The sequence below is a fragment of the Coenobita brevimanus genome, chromosome 33, assembly GCF_032717465.1.
Source record: "Coenobita brevimanus isolate Jiangsu-jjx chromosome 33, ASM3271746v2, whole genome shotgun sequence".
In the NCBI taxonomy this organism is placed as follows: domain Eukaryota; kingdom Metazoa; phylum Arthropoda; class Malacostraca; order Decapoda; family Coenobitidae; genus Coenobita; species Coenobita brevimanus.
Genome location: NC_136986.1, coordinates 24332420 through 24360119, shown reverse-complemented (window position 1 = coordinate 24360119; position 27700 = coordinate 24332420). Strand labels below are relative to the sequence as shown.

The 27700-nt window shown below is 40.4% G+C and overlaps 2 protein-coding genes across 2 annotated transcripts in view; both read left to right on the top strand.

The window, feature by feature from the left end:
• Nucleotides 1–18369, top strand: part of LOC145395831 (uncharacterized) — a 54331-nt gene extending 35962 nt beyond the window's left edge. The window contains exons 4-5 of the mRNA XM_080269363.1: nucleotides 14991–15162; nucleotides 18289–18369. Coding sequence (XP_080125489.1) covers nucleotides 14991–15162; nucleotides 18289–18369 — 253 coding nt within the window. The remainder of the gene's footprint in view (nucleotides 1–14990; nucleotides 15163–18288) is intronic.
• Nucleotides 18370–20751: 2382 nt separating this feature from the next.
• The window catches only part of LOC145395830 (ionotropic receptor 93a-like), a 92963-nt gene continuing 86014 nt past the window's right edge, over nucleotides 20752–27700 (top strand). Inside the window, exons 1-3 of the mRNA XM_080269362.1 lie at nucleotides 20752–20865; nucleotides 24335–24600; nucleotides 26302–26436. Of these exons, the coding sequence (XP_080125488.1) occupies nucleotides 20752–20865; nucleotides 24335–24600; nucleotides 26302–26436 (515 nt within the window). The remainder of the gene's footprint in view (nucleotides 20866–24334; nucleotides 24601–26301; nucleotides 26437–27700) is intronic.

Sequence of the window (27700 nt, the reverse complement as noted above, 5' to 3'; positions counted from 1 at the left end):
ATATTATTATATTAATATTATTATTTTTAATAATATTATTATCAGTATTATTATTATTACAGTATTATTATTTGTAATTGTAAAGTAGTATGCCTTTTATTACAGGAGTCTGGAGTGACATTATTATTATTATTATTATTGTTATTGTTATTATTATTATTATTATGCTTTACATATTAAGTCTACCCCAAGATACAATGCTCCGCCTAATGATGGGGTTTGACTTAACTAATTGCATCAGTAAACCGAGGTATACCTGTGTAAACTTTTCATCAGTGCTGGTTGAGAGAGAGTTGTAGAGCATTTGACAACCATCGACGAAATGTTGATGTATCTCTAAAATATTGGCGTTGAAGAAATGAGTCAATGAATAATATGGCAATTTATTTTTTTTCTTTCATCAGTAATTTCATGACAGTACAATGAAGGAGCGTTGTGGTGTGGATGTGGATGTGGTTGAGAAGATTAGGAGAAATACACATGGATGTGGATGTATGCGTTGGTGTGGATGTGGATGTGGTTGAGAAGATTAGGAGAAATACACTGAGGTGGTTTGGACATGTGGAGAGGGAGGGGGAGACTGAGGATGAGATGTATTTATGTATGGGAAGGAACGTTGTGGTGTGGATGTGGATGTGGTTGAGAAGATTAGGAGAAATACTGTGGGTATGTTATTGGAGTGGGATTCAGATTTCAATGATAAACTTCTTTCTCTTCTAGCTGGCGGTAAAACCTTCCGGTTTGTTTATTCTGGCTAAATACATAACCATTTTATTAACTTTAGTGATAATCTCACAGTTATCGATCTGTCAGCCATTTCTGATGTTGCTTACCACTACACACGAAAATGCCTTTGGTTTCAGTTGCCTGGTGTTATAATGTAATATTCTATCCAAGTTTGTTAACTGAACATTGTAATGAATTTAAGTGTCTACAAATATCTGATTGTAGTTATATAGCTTGATTTTTTTTTTACTAGATTCATGACATAGCATACATAGTATAAATGGTTGCTGGATCCGAAATTGTTTGAGCACGATAACGAAGTATGGTGGTGTAACGGGTTAGAGATGAAAGTGAGATACATGGAGGGAAGCGTAGTCTGGTAGATACTGTAAGAGCTGATCAAGGAGTGCTGAAGTGGTCTGATAATGTGGAATTCATAGATAGTAAAACTGGTGAAATGAATATAAGAATCACAGGTGGAGGGCGCAGCAGAGAGAAGGGGAACGAAGAGATGGAAGAATACTGGGAGACAGGCTTTGTGTGGCTGGGAAACAGGCTTTGTGTGGCAGAAGTTTTTCAGATATGAATTTGACGATATTAGCCCAGAAGGACTAGGCCGATACGGCAATGCTTTCTTAAGATCATCACATACATTACCACCATGCCGGGAAGCGATCCGGGGACTCTCAGATGAGAGTCAGGCATCAGTCCACTACACCACGACAAAGTAAAAGTTATCCCACATTATCACAATCTTCTTTCTTCTCGCTTAAGAACACCGTTATACTTTTTCCCAATGTGGAACAGTTTCATTAGTGACTTCACTTCCTTGTCTTACCTAAACTGCATTCCGGGCATTGTTCCTGCATCATAATTTCCATATATTTATAGTGATATAGATAGATAGATAGATAGATAGGAGAGAGAGAGAGAGAGAGAGTTATATACAGGTATATAGATACATAAACAGATATGTAGATATAATGTAGATATACAGTATATAGATATATAGATTGATAGGTAGATAGATCGATAAATAGGATGAATATGTTCATCCTCCATTACATGTTGCGCTAGGAAAGTCTTACATTGGCCCGCGCCTCAGTCAGTAAAGCAAGGTCTGCTTCGGACCAACAGCACCCCTGAACATCCACAACGAAGCATCGAACTCACTGATTGGTCCCAGCACCATCACCTTAAATTAAGCTCGAATTACAGGCTCATGTTCAATTACATTACATCTTTTATATAATATAAGCATTACACAAATCATAGCAATGTAGCTGTCAGTACCCGACCACTATGCCGGGGTTTCTCCAACTCATTCACGTCTTAATACGACGATGTAAACAAACACAGTGGTGCCACATCTACCAAGACGCCACAAGTCGGTGTAGTACTTAGAAGTGAAGGCGGCTGTACTTTGGTAGTGTGATGAGTAAGGATGGGAGTTTGGAGGGTGAAGTGCTGGAAAGGGTACAGCAAGGAAGAAAGGTTGCTGGTTCATTGAAAGCAGTGGTAAGAAACAAGGAAGTTAGCATGGAAGTGAAAAAGTTACATGACAGTATTGTGATACCATTTCTAACGTATGGAAGTGAGGGTTGGACGTTGTTGGAAGGACACAAATCAAGAGTGAGAGCTGTGGAAATTAGTTATTTGAGAGGAGCATGTGGAGTCACATGGAGAGAGTGATTGACAATTGAGGATGTGAAGGAGCATTGTGGTGTGGATGTGGATGTGATAGGAAGCATTAGGAGAAACACACTGAGATGGTTTGGCCATGTGGAGAGGATGGAGAGTGAGAGACTGACGAGGAGAGTGTATATGAGTGAGGTGGAAGGGGAGAGGGGGAGGGGGAGGCCAAGGATGAGATGAAGAGATGGAGTGGAGAGGAATACGAGAGAGGGGGTTGTGAGTTGGAAGCACAGCAGCCAAATAGTGGGAGACATGGCGACGTGGAGGCGATTTATTTGTGGCCACCCCCTTTAGGATTAAGGCCTCTGACACTAGATAGATAGATAGACGGCTGATATATTTAGCAGAGTGATGGACGGACATAACACAGAAACATAAAAGAAATGAGATTCATGGATGGGTTGGCTCCGGTACCTTATGAAGGCCCTTTCCTTAATGTGGACGGCATTTGAACAAGCCTAATTATAATTTTTTTCATTAGTTACACGATAAAAGAAAGAAATGTATGTTTCCATACCTGAGAGAATAATCCATGTAATGCGTGAGGCACACTCAGATGATTCTCGGCCATGGAAGCAATAATCATTTCAGGGAAAAAAAATATATACTGTCTGAGGTCCTTCCAATTAGCAGCTTCAAAATGCCACACTTGCCGCTTATTGGGATGGTTGACAGGTCTTACTGAGGTGATAGGACAGTTAAGGTGATAAGACTGCAATCCGAGGAGCCCAGTGGAGAGAAAACATTAACAGCATAAGCCGAAGGATTAGGAGCAAGGAACTGGTCAGGTATGTTGGAACTCTCTACAAGACTGTTAGCAATATAGGTTGGGTGCTGTCCAAGCTGCTCCAGGTCATTAAGGATGGAAAAGATGTAGCCTTGCAGGTGGATCAGTGATAGAAGAGGAGTGCCAAAGGTGGTGGTGAACACTGAAATCACCTAGAATGGAGACTTCAGGGTAACAAGAAACTGGCAGGATGTTCCATCTTAGAAATAAGATTTTCAAAGAATTTTTCATCATCAGCAGAAGTAGCAGATAGGCAAACAACACAGATATACTTAGCCAGAGAATGGTAGGATAGCCGAAGCTAGAGACTAGAGAATTCAGAAGACTGAAATACAGGAACATGGGTGCACGACATGTTGTTACGTACACTCACAATCACTAATTTCTGCCCAGGGGTGCCCTTCCTACCCCAATATACCAAGGGAAGACTGGAGGGGGGGACGAAAAGCGCTCTACCCTCCTCCACCCCAGCTCCCAACCTTCCCCCTACCGCTACCCGTCTCACCCACCAACTCATTTTTAACTGGGAGTTACATCTCACGCTAACCTCATACCTTACATTACATTACTAATACACAAACAAAATCCTAGAATATGTAAAAAATATATAACTATGAACACACTGCAGCAAGAAATTAGTGCATTAGAACGTTGGCAGTACTGTAAAACGAAAACGTTAACAACGGCCATCCCAGGCCTCATGCGTTGGGTGATTGAGTGCATGAGTGTCTGTGACTGTGTGTGTGTGTGTGTGTGTGTGTGTGTGTGTGTGTGTGTGTGTGTGTGTGTGTGTGTGTGCAGCAGTGCACCCAACACATGAGGTATGAGGTGGCCATTCTTAACGTTTTTTGTTTTACTGTCAACGTCATAATGCATTAATTTCTTCCTGCAGAGTGTTCATAGTTATATTATATACTTTTAATATATCCTGGTGTTCTATGTTTGTATTAGTAGTGGGACCAAGAGTGCTAAGTATGAAATTAGCTTGAAATATAACCGCCAGTGAAGAATGACTGGTGGGGTAGGGGGTAAGGTAGGGGTATGGAGGAGGGTTGGGAGCTGGGGTAGTGCCGAGTGGAGCTCCTTTCGTCCAACTCCTCCCCTCTTCCCTGGGTATACAGGGGTAGGGAGAGGGCTCCCCTGGGCAGAAATTAGTGATCGCGAGAATACATATACACAACAACCACTTTTTGCTTTGAAGTGAGTATAGAGAAAGTAGGAGGATATAGAGAAGGGTTTGCTTTAAGTCGCCTTAGACAGCTGAGTCTCAGCACTGAGCAGAAGATGAGGTTTAGAGGAAGAGAGGTGGCGTTCAGCAGAGATAAGATTAAAGAAAAGGTTGCGAATGTGCATAAATAAATAAAATGTATCACAACAAAACCAATGTGCACTAATATTACACTGTAATACCGTAGCACATATTTGCACTTGTAATGCAACTTCACTTGCACTGTAACCTGAAAATAATTTATTTCTGGCACTTGTAGTGCGAGTTCATCCACCGTATCCTGAGATCATTTCCTTACACCTGTACTTTTCCTTATATTCTAAATTCTTCTCTGGTAATATTACTTGCTAGGGTAATTTCTTAGTGCTCTAAAGGAATAGCTTACTTGTTTAATATCACAACAAATCCAATCTGCATGTATATTGTACTGTATTACCATAAAACATATTTGCAGTTGTACTGCATATTCACTTGCAGTGTAACCTGAGAGTGTTTTCTAAAACCCATACCATACTTTTTTTTTTTTTTTATTATACACTATATTATAATTTCTTACGTAGTAAGATCACTATATACACTATTTGCACTTTCCCACACACCAGTGACTGAAGAAATCTTTAACTCACTTCACTGGTACAGCATTTCCTTGTAAACCTGCTGCCGACGCTGATAGTTCAGGCAGACATGGCACTGCCTGTACAGTTTTTAACCTGCAGGTGCCCTGGTTCACCTTGCGGTGACACGTGAGGTAGTCTGCCTGGGTAACCCTGTCATGCATTACTGCAGCACTGTGTTCTTGATGCAGCAGTTATGCAAACAACCTATCTGAACAATAGGAATGCATTCACAACATTAGTAGTAGTAGTAGTTGTTACCTAGACAGTCTGGCCAAACAGACCCGTGTCCCTAAGGAAGGCCAGAGCCGAGACCGGGCTTTCCCAAAGAGCTCTCAAGGAGAGTATGTTGTGTTGTTGGCGTAGGTGATTGTGTACAATGGAGTTTTCCATAATGTGCTTAATAGTATGGGGTGATGTGTTATATTTTGGACAGGCATCAGTGACAGAGTCTTCCAGCCTCTTCTGGTAACTTAAGAGGGCAGGATGACGCCTACATCTCAGCCTGGCCAGGTGGACCCTGTCCTCACGAGGGAGATAGGATTCAGAAGGGTGGATATCAGGAGGCCGTGCATGCAGCTGTGTGTTGTCATTAGGTGACTGAATGGAGCAGCGAGTGATTTGAGTACCGACATGCTTCTGGAAGATGGTCTGAGGCGGGCGAGGGGGAAGATATGACAGTATTTGTGTACGATATCGTGTGCTGGGTGTTGTTTTAATGTTCTTTAGTGTGTGTGGATGTGCTGCCATGTAGTGTAGTGGATGTTGTGGATTTGTGGAGGCTGCAGCGACAGTTAGAGTGTCTCTCATGTCTAGATGATCCTTCACTTTGAGGACTTTGGTTTCTTGATGTAGGTGGTCTGTGGGTGTAGTTGCTGTGCAGCCTGTGATTATTTTTAGGGCCTTGTTCTGTATGGTCTGTAGGGTGTTGTAGTGTGTTTTATTGAGGTTAGGAGCCCAAACTCGGCTTGCATAATTCATCACTGAAAGTATATTTTGTTTGTATACTGTGGTGGTGGTTTCTTTGTTGTCTCAAAATGTTGTATCGGCAAGTGACCTGAAGGCACTGAGTCTTGGTATTATTTTATTTTTTTATGTTTGTGATGTGTTGTTTAAATGACATTGATGAATTGTATGTTACACCAAGGATTGTGTGTGTGTGTGTGTGTGTGTGTGTGTGTGTGTGTGTGTGTGTGTGTGTGTGTGTGTGTGTGTGTGTGTGTGTGTGTGTGAGGGGAGTGTTGTTAATAGTGAGGTGTCGAATGTGACTGTTCTGCTGTCCAGTTTGTGAGAAGGGTCACTGTAGATTTGGATGGGGCTATTTTAAGCCTGTTCGTGGTGAACCATTTGTTTAGTGTGTTGAGGTAAGGCTGGAGGATGTGTGCAGCTGTGTTTGCATTTTGGTGTGTACATGTAAGTGTTATGTCATCTGCATAGGAAGCTATGTGTATCTGTGGTGTGTGGGGTGTGCGTATGTCGTGCATGTATAGGTTAAAGAGTGTAGGGGACAAAACAGATCCTTGGGGGACGCTATTTGTGAAGTTTCTGATGTTCGAACACTGACCGACAAATGTTTCATGTGCACATCTGCCTGCTATGTAGTCTGCCAGCCATCTTTATGTGTTATTGTGCATGTTTTTGTTGAATATTCTGTTTGTGAGGTTGTGGCGGGGGATGGCATCAAAAGCTTTGCTAATGTCTAGAGTGACTAGGAGTGTTCTGTGTGGTGGACTAGCTGAATTCATGCCATCAGAAACTCTCTGTGTAAGGTCTGTAAAAAGAGTGTTTGTGGAGTGTAGTGGCCTAAAACCATGTTGTGATGGGGCTAGGTTCAGTGACTTTAAATGGGATGCAGAGGAGTGTGATGGGCCGGTTTGAGGAAGTAACGTGGGGTCTTTGTTGGGTTGGTGATAGTGATGATAATGCCATGCTTCCAGATGTTGGGTATTATGTTGTATGAGTAGCTGTACAGTAGTTTGATATGTTGATGAGTGCTTGTATGCCTTGTGGTCCAAGGTGTTTAAGATGAATTTTGCTAATGTTGTCTGGTCCACAGGCAGATGAATGCTTAAGGGTGCTAATGATGTGCTTCATCTGGTTGTAAGTGAAAGATGTGAAGTCAGGATCTAAGGGGAATATTGTCTCTTACGTCAGATGATACGTCGGTCGTCGCGATGAGGGTTTAGATGGCTGAAATGTTGAAAGTGATTGATGAGAGTGTTTGTTTGTTTGAAGTTATGGTGTCTGTTGTTGTGATGGCAGTGTGTGATTGTGTAGTGCTACTGTTGGAGAGTGTGATGCTGTTTAGTGTTTTGTAGAGTTTGCTGGTGTTTGTTTTGTGGTCAAGTGTTTGGAGATAATTATTCCAGTTTAGTGTTTGCTGTTCTGATATTTTATTGTTTATTTAAGTGTTGAGTTCTTGTATTTGTTGTGTGGTGTCTTGTGTATGGGATGTTGGAGAGTGTCGTAGCGTGTCCCGTTGGCTGATGAGGCCTTGAATTTCTGGTGTGACGTTGGGGTTGTGTCTCTTTCTGTTGCCTCTAGGGGTGTGTCTTTTGTCTGCATTTTGTATAATTGTATTGAGAGTGTGCAACACGGTGTTGATGTTTGTGATGGATGTACTGTTTAATGATTCGAAATGCTATTCTGTTTCAGTTGTAAAGGTCTCTCAGTTGGTTCTCTTATAATTAGTGTATGTGTGTCTGTGGCCAGCTGGGGTGACTCTGGTTTTGGTAGTGATGATGATTGGGAGGTGATCAGATCCAAGGGTTCTGACCACTCTCCAGGAAGTTGTGGGCGAGGTTTGGGGAGCAAAAGGTGATGTCTGGGGACGATGGGAGGAAGAGGGCTTGGTGTGGGATATGGGTATGTTGATGAAGATTATTCAGTGTGTAAAGATGATCTGCTCGGGATTGTAGTAGCGGCCCTCTGTCTGAGTCAGGGTTGTTGACATGCCAGGCCGATGCCTTGGCGTTGAAATCACCACCCAGGATGATGTTGGGTATGTCAGTGATGTGGTGTATTTGTGGAGAGTAATTGTGTGGTACTGTGGGGGACGATTGGAGGGAAATGTATGTGTTGGCGATTGTAATATGTGATTTGTTTCCAGTGTGTATTTTAATTGATTGTATTTCAGCTGTGATGTCATGTGGGGGGAGTAGTGACTTTATGTGTGCACTGGTATCTGAAAAGTTGATTGATTTGTGTACCAGGGTGATGAGTCCACCACCACCGCCGTTGGCCTGATCTTGTCGAATGGTGGTGAAATTCTGAAATGTTGGTGTTTTTTGTGTTCTTGTAAGATGGCAATGTGTATGTTTTGTTGTTTTATGAATTGTGTGAGTTCTCGTTTTTTGGTGTTTGTGCCATCTATGTTTAATTGATGGATGTTTATGTTGTGTGTGCAATTGTGTTGGCTGCTGCAGGACGGGGGGGAGGTGGTGGTATGAGTGGAGGGGAAGGGGTAGGAGAAGGTTGTGATGGAGGTAAGGGTTGGGGTGGATTAGGATGGGGTGGAATGGGAGGGATTGGGGGATTGGACGGTGTGGGAAGGATCGGTGGGTCGGGCTGAGGTGTGGAGAAAGTAGGAGTAATGTTGGTGGGCGGGTTAGTGGGTGGGGGGAAGGAGCATAAAGGGCAGGTCCAAGTGTTTGTATAACGTTTTCTGGATGCAAGTGTTATGCAGATATAAATGGTCTAGTTCTTGCAGGAATTGCACTGAACTGAACCCTTTGTTTGTCAGCTCGATGTGATAGGTTTTGGCATGTTGGACATATTATGTATTTGTTGGTGGGTCCAGGATTGCTCTCAATGTCCCTGACTAGCAGAAGTCGTCGCGAAATGTCCACCGGGAAGTCATTTCTTGGTGTAGAAAAAGCGGTGTTGTATGTGTTGTGCTGATAGATGTGGCACTTGTCTGGGTGATCAAAGCCACTCCCAGGTAAACCTGAGAGCAGAAAGGTGTAGGAATACATTCTTGTACCACCTATAGCACATACTGCTTGTCATGCCAGTGATTGACCGACATGATACCAAATTTCTCGATGAGTAAAGCACCATTCTCGGTCTTGGCAGGGAAAATAGGGTAATGCTTCCTGCATGGCTTGACAGTACCGCTGGTTCCTGTCCCATCTTCAAGGAGAAACTTGACAGTTACATTATACAAGGATAAAAGCAGGCGATTACATTATCGTCTCGCTAGTTGGGCGATAACTACAAAGTCCAGCATACATCCAATCTTGCAGTCACGAGTAACAAAGACTGTGATGCATAAGCGATGACGTTGGACGATGTGTATTGGATAAATGCCTGTCAACCCCAGAACAATACATGCAACTCAACCGCCACCACTTTATGGAAAAGTGATTAAAAAAAAAAATGGTGGAAGAACCTTTTAGCATGGTCAGAATTGGGCGAATTTTTCACACCCTGTCATTGGGTAAGGCTCCCACACTGGGGGAAAATTGCAGGAACCATAATATGGAAAAGTACTCTGTAATGTGCCATGTACCTCCCAAAGACAGGTGTGGCTGTGAGGTCGTCCATGATCCAATAGCCATGTATGGCATGCCTTTTTATGTGTCCATCATTAAGGTCAGAGCTTGCCACACATATAATTCACTGACTTCAACAGGATACCATTCCGTCATGATTACTCTTGTCACATAGGGGATAATCCGGTGTAGGGAGAGTTTCTGGTGATAATGATCCTGTGCCCCGGTATTCCGTCACAGACAATGAAAAAAAATACCGTAAAACCTCCATGATGCACGAATAGCCTGTCCCCGGAAAATGTGCCCAAATACCTGCCTGAGGATCATCAAAAGCAGCCTCCGGGGGCTGAAACCCTTTCCCCTCCTTTCACACAGTAATTTTGATTGTCCCCACACATGGCTGACGGGAACTACGGCAATGGGTACGTGCACCACGCACACCACGGCGACAGATATGCGTAAATCTCTGTTATTATCTAGGAGTCCGTATTCCCCTTTGTAATTTAAGTGTACAGTACTTTCATTTGCGTCGAGTTTCCATTGCCTTACGAGAGTAGGTTGATTCTTCTTCTTTACTAATTTTGCAAGGGACACCCTCTTATGCGCTTGTGTGTCATTTAAACAGCTTTAACAACGAAGTTTATGTAATTCTAGACGAGACCTTACCACCTTCAAAGCCATAACGTCTCATAAATTTTAATAATGAGAAAACTAAAGAATTTGAACTGAGTTTTGGAAGGAGATTTTGCTGTGAGAGTTGATGAAGGCTATATTTCAACCCAGTATTTAAAAACTTTCCAAAGGTGAATAAAATCATCTAGCGGTTGTAAGAATCCCCCTCCAACCCCTACACAAAAAATGACGCTGTAATATTTTGGTGGCTAATACACTTTTGAGCAATAGTATCTACCAATGCTCTAATTTTCCCAACAAATACAAGGAAATCGTAGCCAGAGTTCCACACTGAATAAAAGCCTGCTGTCCAGTGCTGAGTTGGTAGTTCAAAGCTTTGTTGGGCTGAAGAGGGAACAATGCACAATGATATTAATACGTGTCCGTCTATATTCTCATTTTTCCCTTTCATTATAACTTGCCTCAGATTTTATTTTCCTTTTTCATCTCACTTCACACAGCTAAGTTGCAGAATAACAATTTTGTGGTTTTATATCCTTTCACTGACAATTTTCATGACTAGCAACGTATCATAGTGTTGATATCTAGTTACAGCTTAGTATTCAAGATGGAGAGGTGATAATATTAGGCCAAGTTAAAGTTAAAAGAGAAGAGTATGTGGTCTTTATCCCGTGAGAAACCCTGCATACAGCTTTGTCTCGGCGAGGGAACAACAGTGACAAGTATATAGAACCAATGGCTCATGTAGGAAACATTTTTTTTTTTTTTTTTATGTGTCCGACTCTGGGCATAGGCTTCACAGCCTGCTCCTATGGCCCAGTAGTCCTCCTACATACCATACACCTCTACATGTCACCACTTCGGCGCTAACAACCATCGTCCAAATTGAATACATGCTAGGGCTGTCTCATACAGGTATTAGCAGGGGTATCTTTACGACATGTCGGCGGGTCGTCTGGTAGATCAGTAAAGTCTGATTTTATGAAATTCAATTCAGTAAACTGTTCCCTGCCCCAGCGGGGATTTGAAACTGGATCAGATAGGAATGCAGGCTACCTCTCTACCGACTAAGCTACCGCCTCCCCCCCCCTGGACAAGATTTATTACTAGAAACATGAAAGGCATCGAACAGATGGACCTATGTGATGAACAGACTATAAGTGGAACTAATTTCACACACACACACACACACACACACATATATCTAACTATCTATCTATTGCCAGACGTCTCAATCCCGTTTGGGGTGGCCACAAACAAATCGCCTCCAAGTCGCCCTGTCCCCCGCCATTTCACTGCCCTGTTCCCAACTCACACCCCCTCCTCTCATATACCTCTCCACCCCATCCCTCCATCTCATCCTCGGCCTCCCCCTCCCTCTTCCCCCCTCCACCTCACTCACATACACTCTCTTCGTCAGTCTTTCACCCTTCATCCTCTCCACATGGCCAAACCACCTCAGTGTATTCCTCATAACGCTTCCTATCACATCCACATCCACACCACAACGCTCCTTTATATCCTCATTCGTCAGCCTGTCTCTCCACGTGACTCCACAGGCTCCTCTTAAATAACTCATTTCCACTGCTCTCACTCTTGACTTGTGTCCTTCCAACAGTGTCCAAGCTTCACTTCCGTACGTTAGAGTTGGTATCACAATACTGTCATGTAGTAACTTTTTCACTTCCATGCTCACTTCTCTGTTTCTTATCACTGCTTTCAAGGAACCAGCAACCTTTCTTCCCTGCTGTACCCTTTCAAGCACTTCACCCTCCAAACCTCCATCCTTACTCATCACACTACCCAAATACTTAAACGTACTCACATTTTCCAATTCCTCACCATCCAACCTCGCTGTACATTCACTAACTTCACCTCTCTCAAAGACCATCACTTTACTCTTCCCTACATTCACCTTTAGGTTCCGTTTCTTACACACACTCTCAAACTCATCCACCAAGCCCTGCAGCTCCCCTTCGTCTTCACTCAACAACACAGTATCATCTGCAAACAACAGTACAGGGAGTTTCCAAACACTATCCTCTCTCACCAGGGCCACTCCAACATCCACTACCCTACCTTGTACCTCTTTTATTACCCCATCCATGTACAGATTGAACAACCATGGAGACATGACACATCCCTGTTTCAAACCAACTTTCAAAGAGAAAAATTCACTTAGTTCACCATCCACATGCACTGGAGCCTTCGCACCATCTTACATACTCTTCACAGCATTCAGCAACTTCCCATCTACTCCATATATTCTTAACACTTTCCACAATCCTTGTCTATCCACCCTGTCATATGCTTTCTCCAAATCCATGAAAGCCGCATACAACTTCTTTCCCTTCTCTAGAAACTTTTCCACTAAAGTTCTAAGAATGAATATCTGATCTACACAACCTCTTCCCTTCCTAAAGCCTCCCTGTTCTTCTCCAACTAATTTCTCTGTTCTTTAACTCTGTCTATAAGTATCCTACCATACACTTTTCCTATTATACTAAGAAGACAAATGCCCCTATGATTACCAGATACTTCTTTTTCCCCTTTTCCTTTGTACAAGGGAATAATTATACCTGACTTCCAATCCTCCGAGACTCTACCTTCTTCCCAGGCCAATCTGCACATCTTCCACATCCATTCTACTACTATCTCTCCCCCATGCTTCAGCATTTCACCACACACTCCATCAATTCCTGGGGCTTTCCCCGATTTAACTTTCTTCATTGCTTCCACAACTTCTATCCTACTGATTTCTTCCTGTCTTCTCACCTCCCTCCTTCTCCCAGCCATTCCCCAGCCACTTATACTCACATTACTTCCATCCTCTACCTTCAACAATTCCTTAAAGTGTTCTCTCCATCTGCTCACTTTTTCTCCCTTCTCCACTAGTAATCTACCATTTTTATCTTTCACTCCCCTGCTAACTTCACTTCCACCCTGTCTTACTCTTTTCACTTCTCTCCAGAACATTTTCTTACAGTCCCTCCACTTTACACTCAAATTCCTTCCAAATTCCTCATCCACTCTCTTCTTACTCTCTCTAACTAATCTTTTCATCTCTCTCTTCCTTTCCACATATAACTCTCTCTTCCGCCTCTCAACTTCTTCCACGCCCCTATTTCTCATCCATTCATTGTATGCTTTCTTCTTTTGTGCCACAGCCTATTTCACCTCTTCAGTCCACCACGCTGTTCCTTGCACCCCCCTCCGTCTTCTCTTCCATCCACACACCACATCACATGCTGCACATATTTCTTCTGTAAATATCTTACACATACCTTTCACGTCTCCCATCTGCTCCAATTCATATTTGCCCAATCGTTCCTCCACTTCTCTCTTATACTCTGCCTTTTTCTCATCCTCTTGTAACCTTTCCACTCTCCTTGCAACTACTCCTTCCTCTCGTCTTTCCCTTCTTCTATTCCTCCATCTTACTTGCATCCTAATTCTGGCCACCACCAAGTAGTGGTCAGAAAGTCCACTTCCCCAACCTCTATACACTCTTGCATCCTTCACACATCTTCGCATCCTTTCATCCACACACACATAATCAATCATTGCCTTCCTTTCATTCAGTTCACCACCCACCCTTCTCATCACACGCCATGTATACCTGTGGATCATTTTATGCCTGAAGAGGGTATTGGCTATCACCAACCCCCTCCCAGCACAAATGTCCACTAACGCACTCCCATTCTCATCTATCTCAGCAGGCATATATATATATATCTATATATATATATATATATATATATATATATATATATATATATATATATATATATATATATATATATATATCTATATATATATAGAATATTCGTTCATTTCTGTTACTGCCAGAATATTTCACTCAGGAGACAATTTTCAGACTGAGGGGTTAGTTACACCTGTACTTTTCCTAAACGAAGGGCTTAAATAGCCTCGATTAGATACAACTTTCACCACAAGGGTTCTTCCAAAGACTACAAGAAACTCTCCCCTCATTAGTTGCAGGAAATGATAAATTACTCCCTTGTAGTGTCGAGGGAATAAAGATAATTCATTCTGCCTGAAAACTATAAACGTATTGTGCAGGTACAGCATGTTGGTTCACTTGCCGTACAGTCCTGACGGTGCCCGAGTGCTGCAAGTGGCTTCCTGGACCCCCACATCAGGTCTAAGCTATCTCACACCTTCCACCCTTTTCCCGGAGAAATACACCAAGTAATGTGTACAGATTACTGGCCATTTCAGAACTGAAGTATCTTATGTACTTTGTTGAAATTACTGGGTATTACAAAACTGGAAAAATGTAAGTAGTATATCCAAATTACTCACGGGTATAGACTGGGCTATACCCATTGCACTATAACCCAGCTTAAAACTGTCATCTCATCATCTTGAATGGGTTTAACAAGACAGTGATTGACACTGGAATATGGTGATAGTCATGAGAAAGTGTTATGGAAATGAAGCAGAGGCACAACTTTGAATTTTCCTGCATCCAAGGTATGTGAAATATGAAAGGTTGAAAATCTAGTGCAGATTTGTGTAAAACATGTATAGCCTAAATTATAGCTAACAGTATACATGTTATGGACAATGTAATCAAAGAGAATATCGATCTGAGAAACCATTACTTTAATGAAAACAATATTAGTAATCCAGTAATAATGATAAAAATTTTCATGGAGTACATATACTTGCTTTTAATACGCAATAGCCTTTATTCCTACAGGATTATCATAGGCTGAATGAAAAGTCAATTCCACCTAATGTTGCACTGCAACTTCCGTACATTCAGAATGATACATTGTTTTTGGCAGTTTCTATGGCGCGACGATAAACGTGACGGCGTTTACATTTGAACCCTACTGGAAAAAGTCCATCGAGGGCAACACCACCAGGTACTCAGGCACTGACTACAACCAGCTGGTTGCGGTTGCCCAGGCCATGAATTTTACTTTCCGTGTCCTTCCATCACACAGCTGGATCGAGGTGAGAATTATGTGCTTGTCTGCATTCAAATTTGTCTTGTTACCATCTGTTGCGTCGTAAAATAATTAATTTGAATATCACATCCGGATATAATATCAGCATCGTTTTGCAATATTTAGTAGCCCACTCAGTTTCTTATGTGATATGTTAGCGATTATTTAAAATGCGATCTCAACAAAAACTGCATTGTTTTTCACTAAATTAATCTTCAGAAAGTATTCACTGCAAGGGTTTGGATTTGATCTCATTTTGACTGTTACTGTCAAAAACCTAATTTCAAATAAGATGTTACCGCTTTCAAGGTGATATTCAAAATCGATTCAGCTCCAGTATATCAGTATTGTACAATAACATCTTAGATGAAATGTGCATTAAGCCAAGTTCCTCGCCTGACAGTCACCAGCTGATGAATGCAAATGTGCAATATAGGAAGGTATTGGGCACTTGCGGTCGATGGTGGTCTGCTGGGCGAGGTTTTTAACTTTTTGTACAAATTATGCAAATACATTATACCATCTTACTTAAGTTGTTCTAATTAGGGACGACAGCTGAGGTATATGGAAATGTTCCTGACTCATCTGGTTCCCTTTCATATATTGATGTCCCCTATATTAGGTTGTGCCTCGACTGACAGTCACCAGGTGATGAGTGCAGGTATGTCATGTAGAAAGGCATTACATATCTCCAGTCGATGGTGTTCTCTCGGTCGAGGCTTTTCTACCATTAGTGTAGGTCTAGTTATTTGTCTCTTAGGATTTAGTATAGGTTAGCGATTTCTCTGTTAGGTGGTTAGTTTTAGGGTCTTTAGGTATTTTTGTTTATAAGTAATATAAGGTCAAAAATATAAAAAAAATAAAATTAAAAATACAAAAAAATAATAAACAAAAATTATTATATATATATATATATATATATATATATATATATATATATATATATATATATATTCGTGTGCATGAAAGTGTGTATGTTCATATGCATGGATGTGTATATATATATATTGTTACGGAACAGAGAAAGATAATGTACACTTTAAGTGAGAATACGAAGAGTCACTACTGTCCCGTAAAGTTCCAGGTTCAAAACAAAAGAGTTAGGTAAAATTACAAGTTAAAGTTTAATGCTTAAATTAACAACAAAACATTCAGAACTCATAAGGATAATGTAATGGCAAAAACAGGTTAAATATATGGTTAACTGCAATAGTCTCTATTAACACGAAATTAGCAAGAGTAAATTTATCTAAGTCAGCCCTGATAAAATGAGATACCAGATAATACTCAGTGAATGCCAGATAAATAATTACAGATACAAACTATTATAAAAAATGACTGACATAAAGAACCCTACATGAATTACAAAAACTTCACTAGGCCTACAAATTAAACTTATGCTATACAGTACAAGAAAAAATGCAACAACAGTTATACTCAAATTACACACAGCTGCTAGATGGTTGGAGATTTCTTGAGCACTCACAATAATATCTGTACAGGGGAGGACAGAGATGTGAACAAAATGAGGAGCAGATCTAAGTGGCAATGATGCAGAGACTGAGCTCATTATATAGGGGCCGGCAGAGCCTGACACAACTTGTAAGAGGGACGCGCAAATGAAGCGATGGGGACAAACGGTCGACAATCCCGCACTGAATAACAGAAAGGACGACTTACTCTACTATAACGGTAGAAGGGGGGGACTGAGGCAGAACACGCTCGTGATCAAACATGCAGCATACTGTGTGTTAAAATTACACCACGACCAGGTAAAGATGAAATCATAGGCTATGTAACAATATATATATATATATATATATATATATATATATATATATATATATGTGTGTGTGTGTGTGTGTGTGTGTGTGTGTGTGTGTGTGTGTCAATGTATATACATATATATATTTTTGCCTTAATGACCAGGGGCTCCGGCCTCAATGGTCGATAGGAAAAAAGAAAAAAGTAATCATACTGAAACTGCATTTTAACCTCCCCACTGCCTTCAGTGATGATCGGTGTCGATCAGTGAAACGTACAGTACAAACTGTCGCTGGCATCGGTCCTGTCAGTTCCACCAAGAACTGCATGATAAACCCCAGGGATATCCTATTTGGTGTCTTTTATGAACCCCCAGTATGTAATTAGATCATTTCAACCATAGTGCACCGCTGTTTGTGAGTGACGTCGTTTTTTCTTGCTTGATATGCACCAGTGGGTTTCTTTCGACTCTGTCTCTGTTTTGATATATATCATTATTTAAGGGATGATATTACTTTTGTTTTATTTACAGGATGTTATTAAATTTCTATTCAAGAAGTTTGGTACCGAAAGCAATATTTTATGTTTCATTCTGACTATTTATTCTCTACCTGGTAAAACTAGAAAATAAAAAGAAAATTACCATAGCTTGTCCATTACCCCTGGACAGTTTGCTGGCTTTGTCCAAGGGCTAATTTTGACACTGTATGGAGTTCTCTCTCTCTCTCTCTCTCATTAAAAACACAGTGGAGGTAAATGAATAATTTCACGTCATCCCCCTGCTTCTTTGTGGCATCGTGCTTCTAGCACTTCACTAAGGCGTTGCATATCCTGCCATATTTTACTGACATTTCAAAGATTATTACTTTTCTGAAGTGAATGCCTCTGTCCCTCCCCAGTAACGGAAGCCATAGTGCATCCACCAAGCAGTGAACCCTAGTCTCCTTTCCTGCCCAGCTCTTGCTTGCAGCAGTTACCGGATATTCTCAGTTCTCATGTATACAAATGATCAGATTAGGAACTGTCATCATTCTATATTTCATACTACCCATGACCTCTAAAGTTTTCAACTATGTGTCCAATCCAGACATCTCGAAATAAACGTGATTTTTTTTTTTTTAGTTCTTCCTAGGAAGAACAATACATTATTATATGTGGAGCCTTTGGCTCGTACTTTATTATGCACGAAAATGATCAGTTTCTTTCAAATTAGGAAGGGCATCTTACTGGTAAGCTTTAAGGAATGCTACGTCATAACTTTTAGTTCGAAACATTTTCCTGAAAGAGTTTATGGTATAATGACACACGAGAAAAAAGAATATCAACTGGAGCTTTCATTTTTTTTTTTAAATATTATATTTACTTGCAGGTGACAGATCAGGTGCAGATTCGTAAGTCATTCATGGCAACAGTGATATATGGTGTTATTCCACAAGAACTAGAGAGGTGAGATTCTAAGCTAAGGGTAACCTTTGCACTGCAGTGTTCACTGTTTTTATTGATAATCCGGTTTAACTGCAGGTAGTTGTATGCAGCAAAGTTATACATTGTCAAAAGATAAAGATAGCCAATCTAATTTGAAAATGCCTAATGTCTTATTAATTATAGGTAACGTAAATGATGAAAATAATTTTTGAATGTTGTTTCACTAGCTAAAGTGGAATAACTAGACAATGAACCTGTCAGTTCACAAAAGTCAAGAGCATTCTTCTACTGACTGTCTACAAATGTGGAACTGAATTCTGCACATATTACCTTCTTTTGCTTGTTCACAATAATGACACTTCTTTTGGTTCATTTATGTTACTAAGCAACATTAGTCAGTCTTCTACTGACTGTCTACAAATGTGGAACTGAATTCTGCACATATTACCTTCTTTTACTTGTTCACAATAATGACACTTCTTTTGGTTCACTTATGTTACTAAGCAACATTAGTAAGTCTAAGAAAGTCCATCCCACAATGAAGGGGTTAGAAACTGGCTCGGTTAACTCATCTTTTAAAAGCAATTGCATTTCAGCCGATGAAAAAAAAAAATGTCAGTACCATCATGTTATATTCTGGCAGTGCGTCCAAGAAGGGCTATACATTCATCTACGAGAATAATATATTACGTGCGCCTAATTTTTGGTTATTTTCGTTTTCCCAACATAATAAACAGAACTGAGAAGGATAGATGGATGGGAAGATGATGATGGAGTTGCAAATAATATACCGTAGCTTCTTGCAGTATGACAATGTTCGATGGTAAAGGAAATGATCTGGAGGGTATGCATGGAGGTATGGGAAGATGATGAAGCTGGAATTTTAAAAAAAATATATATATATTATTTCGGTAGTTTTCGGATGGACTTCATTTCCATCTGTAATAATAATAATAATAATAATTATTATTATTATTATTAGCTGCGATAGCGAAGCTGAACTTGTTTTCACTCTGTCCGTCTTTCTGTCCGTCTGTCCGTGTTTCTGTTGGCACAATAACTTCGCAACCGCTCGAGATATTACAAAATTTTACAGGTCTGTTGTAGATAAAAAATCGATCACGAATTCTAAATTGGTGAAAGGAGATCAAGCTGTGTGTGTCTGTTTCCATGATAAATTCGCAACTGCTCAAGATATCATCACAAAATTTTACAGGTGTGTAGAAGGGATGAAAATCTATGAGTATGATATTTGTGCAAGTAGGAGGCCCGTGTGACTGTTAACACGAAAACTTCGCAACCACTCAAGTTATCATCACATAATTTTGCTGGTATGTAGTAGGGATGAAAATCTTCTACGAGTTCGAAATTCGTGAAATTAGTTCAAGATCTGCGTGACAGTTACCATGATAACTTTGCAACCATTCAAGATATCATTACAACATTTTTCTGGTGTACGAGTTCGAAATTGGTGAAAGCAGGTCAAGGTCGAGGTCATATTCCGAGGCGCGCTAGACATGTATCGGCTCGCTGGTATGATTTCCCCCCCCCCCAATGGGAGGGTTTCTAGTTATTGCCCACCTTGCGAGGAGGAGCAATAATGTTTTTCCCTGCCTCAGTGTGTGTGTGTGTGTGTGTGTGTGTGTGTGTGTGTGTGTGTGTTCCCATTATATCTCATGAACGGCACGACCTATCAACATGAAACTTTCAAAGTGCCTCAAGATATGGCCAAAATCTTGGCCGAGTTCAAGAGTGGACTCTCGGGGTCAAGGTCAAGGTCAACAAAATGGCTGCCAAAGGGCAACTACTTCTTATCGCCCGCATTTAACACCATTATATCTCATGAACGGTTTGAGCTATCAACATGAATCCTTCAGGGCATCAAGATATGGCCAAAATCTTGGCCAGCTTCGAGAATGGGCACTCAGTGTCAAGGTTTAGGTCAGAAACATGGCTGCCAAAGTCAAATATTATTTATAGCCCGCCTGTGGCACAGTTATATAAACGGCTTGAGCTATCACCATGAAACCTTCACTGTATCAAGATATGGCCAAAATCTTGGACTTGGCCAACAGCATGTTCTGGCAGGCGATTAGCATTCGGATTCCAAATGCTTTACTTTCATTCTTAATTATTACTATTGTTATTATTGATATTATTATTATAATACTTATTATTGTTATTATTATTAATTTATTACTGTTTTTATTATCATTATTATTATTATTATTATTATTATTATTATTGTTGTTGTTGTTGTTGTTGCTCTTCTTTGAGAACAAATTCTTTCCTTTGGTTCAATGTAACAAATGGCTATAACTTCTACAAAAGTAGCCTCTTTATTTCTAATAATGTTTCCAGATGGGATTTGACTTTCGCCTTTGATCAAACTGCTGGTAAATTCGCCATGGCCACGCCGGTCATAACACCCAGTTGGCTGAGCTTCTACTACCCACTGAGTGGCCAAGTGTGGATCGGTGTCTTGGCTTGTACGCTGACTATCTGCTTCACACTTGTCAAGGTAAACATGATAGTGGTCAGGCACGGGCACATCCAGTATTAGTAATGACAGGCAGCAGAAAACAGTTCCTTATGTTATTATTATTATTATTGTTGTTGTTGTTGTTTTTAATTATATAATTAGGGGTGGGACATTCTCAATTAGCAGCCCAGAGCCGTCTTCCAGTGTTGGTCACACACATAGATATATTTTCACAAGGCAGGTGCTTCTGTTTAGCTGCTTCAGTGTTTTTACACAAATGTGCTTTACTCTAGCAAAGCACAATATGGTTCTTCATTTTAGCGAAGTCCCGTACGGTGCCACATCTGTCTATTCCCATTGTTCTTTACTGTTGTATACTCACCGAGGACAACGATGCATTTAACCCTTTCATGGATGCGTTTTCTTGTTCTTCTCTGTTATATAACATGAGCCAACAGTATATGATTTTTATTTAGGTGAGTGAGTCAGTGGAGACAATTGCTTATTCTGGTACCATGAACACTCCTTTGGTCAGGTTAATTCTATTATCATTTCCAGTTAACTCCAGACGATAAGTTCAAGTGAGTCTTTATTATGAGACTCAGGTGAAAATCAGAGTGAGCAATAAAGAAATATAATGGAAAAATATTAGTTTCATTTCACAGCTATAAGTACAATGACTATTCTTGGATGATGTTAGATTCATGCAATAAGAAATTAAAGAATATATATTGCTGTTTTTATACACCGTGATGCTAAAGTGGCAGCATATGAGAGGTGGGGTAGGCGGCTGACAGAGAATTTTCAACAGAATAAGAAAATGTTTTGGAAGGAGGTGAAAAGGGTGCGAAAGGGAGAGTCTTGGAAGGAAGAACGAGTAAAAGCAGAGGATGGAAGGATATTAACTGAGGTGGATGCAGTAAGGAAGAGATGGGCAGAGTATTTTGAAAGATTGTTAAATGTAGAGGAGGAAAGGGTAGCTGAACTTGTGGCGGATGGGAGGGTGCAAGGAATAAATGTGTTGGGAGAGTTGAATGATTCTTTGATCACGAAGGAGGAAGTGGAGAAGGCAGTAAAGGAGATGAAAACAGGGAAAGCTGCAGGTATGGATGGGTGTGCTGTGGAATGCCTGAAGGGTGGTGGAGTGACTATTGTTGACTGGTTAGTTAGACTGTTGAATGTGTGCTTTGTGAAAGGTATGGTGCCAATTGACTGGGCAAGTGCTTGTGTGGTCCCGTGGTATAAAGGCAAGGGTGATAAACATAAATGTACTAGCTTTAGGGGTACAAGTCTGTTGAGTGTTGTAGGTAAGGTGTATGGTAGAGTGTTAATTATGAGAGTTAGAGAGGGTACAGAGGGAGTGATTGGTGATGAGCAGTGTGGCTTTAGGAGAGGGAGGGGATGCGTGGATCAGGTGTTTGCTGTGAGACAAGTGTGTGAAAAGTATTTAGCGAAAGGCAAGGATGTGTTTTGAGCATTTATGGATTTAAAGAGAGTATAATAGAATTGATAGGGAGGTTTTGTGGACTGTTTTAATAATTGTATGGACTTGATGGTAGGTTACTAAAAGGGGTGAAAAGTTTTTATGTAAATAGTAGAGCGTGTGTAAGAGTGGGAAATGCTGTGAGTGATTGGTTTCCCGTGAGAGTGGGGCTGCGACAGGAATGTGTGATGTCGCCTTGGTTGTTTAATATTTACATGGATGGTGTTGTAAGGGAGGTGAATGGAAGAGTTTTAGGTGGAGGTCTGAGTCTGGTGAATATTGATGGTGGAGAGTGGAATCTGAAGCAGCTGCTGTTTGCAGATGATACTGCACTGGTGGCTGATTCAGAGGAGAGATTCAGACAGTTGGTAGAGGAGTTTGGAAGGGTGTGTGAAAGGAGGAAATTGAAAGTAAATGAGAATAAGAGTAAAGTGATGAAGTGTACGAGGTTGGTAGATGGTAGGGGGATGAATATAGCTTTGAATGGCGAGTTGCTTGAGGAGGTAGAGTGTTTTAAATATCTAGGGTCACATGTTGCTGTGGATGGAAGAATAGATGCAGAAGTGAAGTTTAGAATAAATGAAGTAGGAAAGGTGCTGCGAGGAATGAAAAAAGTGTTTAGATGTCGTTTGCTTAGAATGGATGTAAAGAGAAGGCTGTATGAGGGTGTTGTGGTACCGACTGCGTTGTATGGGGCTGAAACATGGAATATGGGTGTAGCAGAGAGGAAAAGTTTGAATGTAATGAAGATGAGGTGTCTGAGGAGTATGTGTGGAGGGACGCATATGGATCGAGTGCTAAATGATGAAGTGCGAAGGAGAACTGGAGTTGTTTGGGAGATTGCTGGTAGAGTTGAGCAGAGGGTGTTGCGATGGTTTGGTTATATGGAGAGAATGGATAATGAGCGATTGGTGAAAATGATTACTAGATCTAATGTGAGAGGTGTAAGGCTGAGAGGAAGACTACGAATATGATGGATGGACAGTGTGAAGAGAGTGCTGGATGTGAGAGGGATGTCTGTTGAGCAAGGAAGAGTGGCTGTGCATGACAAAAATAAATGGAGAGAAATTGTGAATGAATAAATGATGACGCAGCTGTGAGGGGATATTCTCCCGCATTTGGTCTGATCGGCTAGTCAGGTCAGGTGCGGGTAAGGGGATGGGTCTGTTATGATGTGACAGGGGTAAACCAGCTCTGCTGTCGGGCCCTGCTGCAGATGTCGCCGATTGCATTGCACAGTTGACCCTTGTGCGGTGTGGTGCAGTGAGGATCTGTCCGTTCTCCCCTTTGGGGCTAAGATGCGAATGAATGTGTTTGAATGGATGAGTAAATGGGGAGTGTGTCGTCCTGTCTCGGTTGCCTCCCTTTCCTTGGGGGAAGCAGCCTAGGTATATAGATAGATAGATCCTTAAACAAATTGCTGGAATATATGTTTATGGTATAGATGAGTAACGAATGGATTCAGATTGTTACTTCCACCTCGAGCCTCTACTACTGCCACCACTGTCATGTAAGTGATAGGCTACTTCACACTTGTTGATTCCTTGAAACCATAGTATGGAATTGCTGATTAATTCTGCTTTCATACAGTTTTAATTTCGTCTGCCTTTTTCGACGAAGAAAGAACTTTAGCCATTCCTAATCAAATGAACTCTTAAAAAAAAGAATAATGCATCATACCTACACTATAACCAATATCTGACTATTCCATGACTTTTTCACTATTTTAGAGCTTTCTATATGTTGCCGAAAAATTACATCTGGAAAAGCAGAAAAGGATCAAAATTGGTTTACGAAACTAGACATACCAAGCAGCTCTGCAAGAAAATGGTGCGATTGACCTTGTTACAATTGTGTCTTCCTAACGGTAGCAGATGCGCGGAGGAGCACTTTCATTCATGGCTGGTATTATCAAAACCACTCCACTGTCCGAAACATCACTTCTCGCCCCTATGACACAATAAAGAAACAGTTACGCACTCATATCGTTGTATGTGTATACCATTGTATATGTATGTTTTACAGATTACGAGGAGAAAAACGTGGCAAACGCGGCATGGAATGCTGAGTACAGGGTCGGTGGTGATGGAGTCTGTGGGCACCCTGTTGGGACAGGGACTGTATGGACGCCTCTCAACCAGCCAATCCAACCACATCCTGGTCGGCACCTGGTTGTTCTTCGGTGTGGTGGTGGGCACAGCATATCGTGCCAGCCTCATCGCTTCTCTCACCCTCCCAAGGCTGCCACCCAGACCAGAGACAGTTGAGGAATTGGTCAAAGTAGTTGACAGGTGAGATATCGAAGAACAAACTTGTGGATGCAAAGGTACTGGATGAAATTGAATTGTAAGTTAATGCTGGGCGCTTTGGTTACTAATCTCTGCTCTGTCACTGCATCAGAGTTCTTAAACTCAGTTCTATTTTTCCCCTCATTCACCAACACATCACACGGTGAGTTAGTTCAACCAGCAGCTGGTGTTTTATTCAAGTCCTTCGATACTTTACTTTCAGACCTGATTGTTCAAAAGCAGGGCAAAACTGAAAGAACCAATAAATGATGTTCTCAAGTACCACGTAATACATCATCCACAATAACCATACTTGAAATATTCCATTCCTAAGTATTTATCTCTGGCTTTACTTTTTTCTTTTCTTTTTCTTTACATTTGTGCTCACCGCTCTCGTAACCTTACTTACTTCCACATGCATTCTTCTCCCGAGACATCACTGCCATACATTCTTTCGCTTATGCTTCCTCCACTTTCAGCCTTAATACATGGACCGGATCCGCAGATCCAGTAGCACTTTGGAAATTATTCATTTCATTGATTATGTATTCAGACAGTTGTGTGACTTTATTATTATTATTCCTATACTACAATAGGATAAATGCAATGTCTGTCCTGTAATAAACGGTATAAAGAAAGCCCAGATAAAAACATTATAGCTCTTTCAATTTAACCCACCCCGTCCCATCAATGTATGGGTACGTTGCAACATTTTGCATTTGCCAGTCCCGGCGACGTACTGGAACGTCATGCAATTACAAGGTACCTAATTTGCACAATTTTCAATTTTTGTGCGTGATTTTTCGTAAGTATACACGGGACACCGTCCTCTATTCCTCTACAAGATGCCAAGCAGGGACAATGCCTTACATCGCATAACCTCCCCCCTCCCCCCCTCACACCATTGTCTCGGCAATTCACCTGTTACCAGTGACCTGGCCAGTAAAGATATTCAGGGCCAGAGTGATTCCCCAATCGATGACAATGTGGAGGACAAAGTTTACATCGCATTAGAAGAAGAAACAGAAATAATGATCAGGTTATGTGGCAAAAGAAGGTCAGGTATGGTGATTAGTTAGTGAGTGGAACAATGCTTATAATGCCTATATTACTGCTTGAAAACCAATATACTCTCATACTACATATAAATTCGTACCAAGTAAATAAATAAATACCGTTTATGAGTGGTGTGAAATAGTTACCCTCCCATAGAACTCGTTTTTTTTGCAGCCAGCCTGATAGAAAACCCAGTTGAGTATTTTAAATCTCAGGTGAGCGAGTTCTCTATGAATTTTCGATGTTTCTCACCAAAAGCGGAGGTTTTAGCCAAAAAAAAAAAAAAATTGAAAATACCTCGGGATTGGGGGATGTCGGAGGTGCGGAAAACCTTGGGACGTGACGGGTTAACTTGCCCCAGGTTGTTTTTTTCCATTTGTAGCTTATTTCACGATATTCAGTGGCAGTATGAGACAATACTACGTCTTGCTTCCATTCCACAGCACTTCTTCGTGACTAGCATCATATCTTGATTTTAGTTTATTGTCACAATTTAGTATTCGAGATGCAAATATGGCAATTCTAGGCCAATTTTAAAGTTAACAAAAAAATACTAAATGTATCTTGATGTTAACTTTTGGTGTTGCACCATTCTAGGGGCCTCAGTAGTAATACTAATTAAACAATTTTTATTTGTACATGTTGCAGAGTGTCAGGAAGATCTTTTGATGGTTCATACAAGAAGTTCTTTTTAAACTCTGAATCAAGTGCCTATAGAAAGCTTGGGAGCATGATGGTCGGGGAAGACGTTATGGACGGACTCAACGCAGCTCTGAAGATGAAGTGAGTTGGTTTTACTTGCAGTGATACTTTTTTTTTTTTTTTTCTAATAACTGAACAGAGGAAGGAAAAATGAATGACTACAAATAATCCATACACCAAATTACTGGTGTCCTCGATTCATAAAAATCTGTAACAGTTGAGCTTGAACAGCTGTAGGTTGAAGTTTTGGGGAAATCAACTCTGGGGAAGCGAGTTGCAAAGAGATGCAGTTCAGGGAATAAATGATTTCTGATAGGCGGAAGTTCTGCAATATGGCAGTGTGACATTCTAGTCATGAACGCTACCAGATGCCCATGAAGCACAGAGGAAGGCATGGAGAGGTGGCACAATGGATGCAACTTCGTCTGAGCATTTGCCATAAAAGTATCTGTAAAATAATGGAAGGGAGACATTTATCCTTCTTACGTGTAGGGGAGGAAGTTTATTTGTAATATCAGGGTTACTACTAATTCTAACACCTTTGTTCAGAATTTTGTCTAAGTACATTAGTGCAATCTGTCAAGGGTTGCCATACGTCCGGATTTTTCCAGACATGTCCTACATTTAGGTGTCAAAATCTTCGCCCGAGAGGAATTTTAAAAATTCTTCAAACGTCCGGAATGTCAGCTTCCATCACTTTTTCTCCAATAACTTAAACTCTGTAATGACGAGAGAGAGAGAGAGACAGACAGACAGACAGACAGAGAGACAGAGACAGAGAGAGACTTTCGTTGTTTTCGTCAGTTGGTGTTGCCAGCTTAGCTTCTTTAGTGCTAGCAGCTGGCTAAAATGTCCTGCCTTTTCCTCTTGTTCAGTCATGAGTTTATATCTATATCTATCAATCTATCAGTCATGAGTTTATATCTATATCTATCTATATATATATATATGTATATATATATATATATATATATATATATATATATATATATATATATGTATATATATATATATATGTATATATGTATATATATATATATATATATATATGTATATATATATATATATGTATATATGTATATATATATATATATATATGTATATATATATATATATATATATATATATGTATATATATATATATATATATATATATATGTATATATGTATATATATATATATATATATATATATATGTATATATGTATATATATATATATATATATATGTATATATATATATATATATATATGTATATATATGTATATATATATATATATATATATATATATATATATATATATATATATATATATATATATATATATATATATATATATTGCTA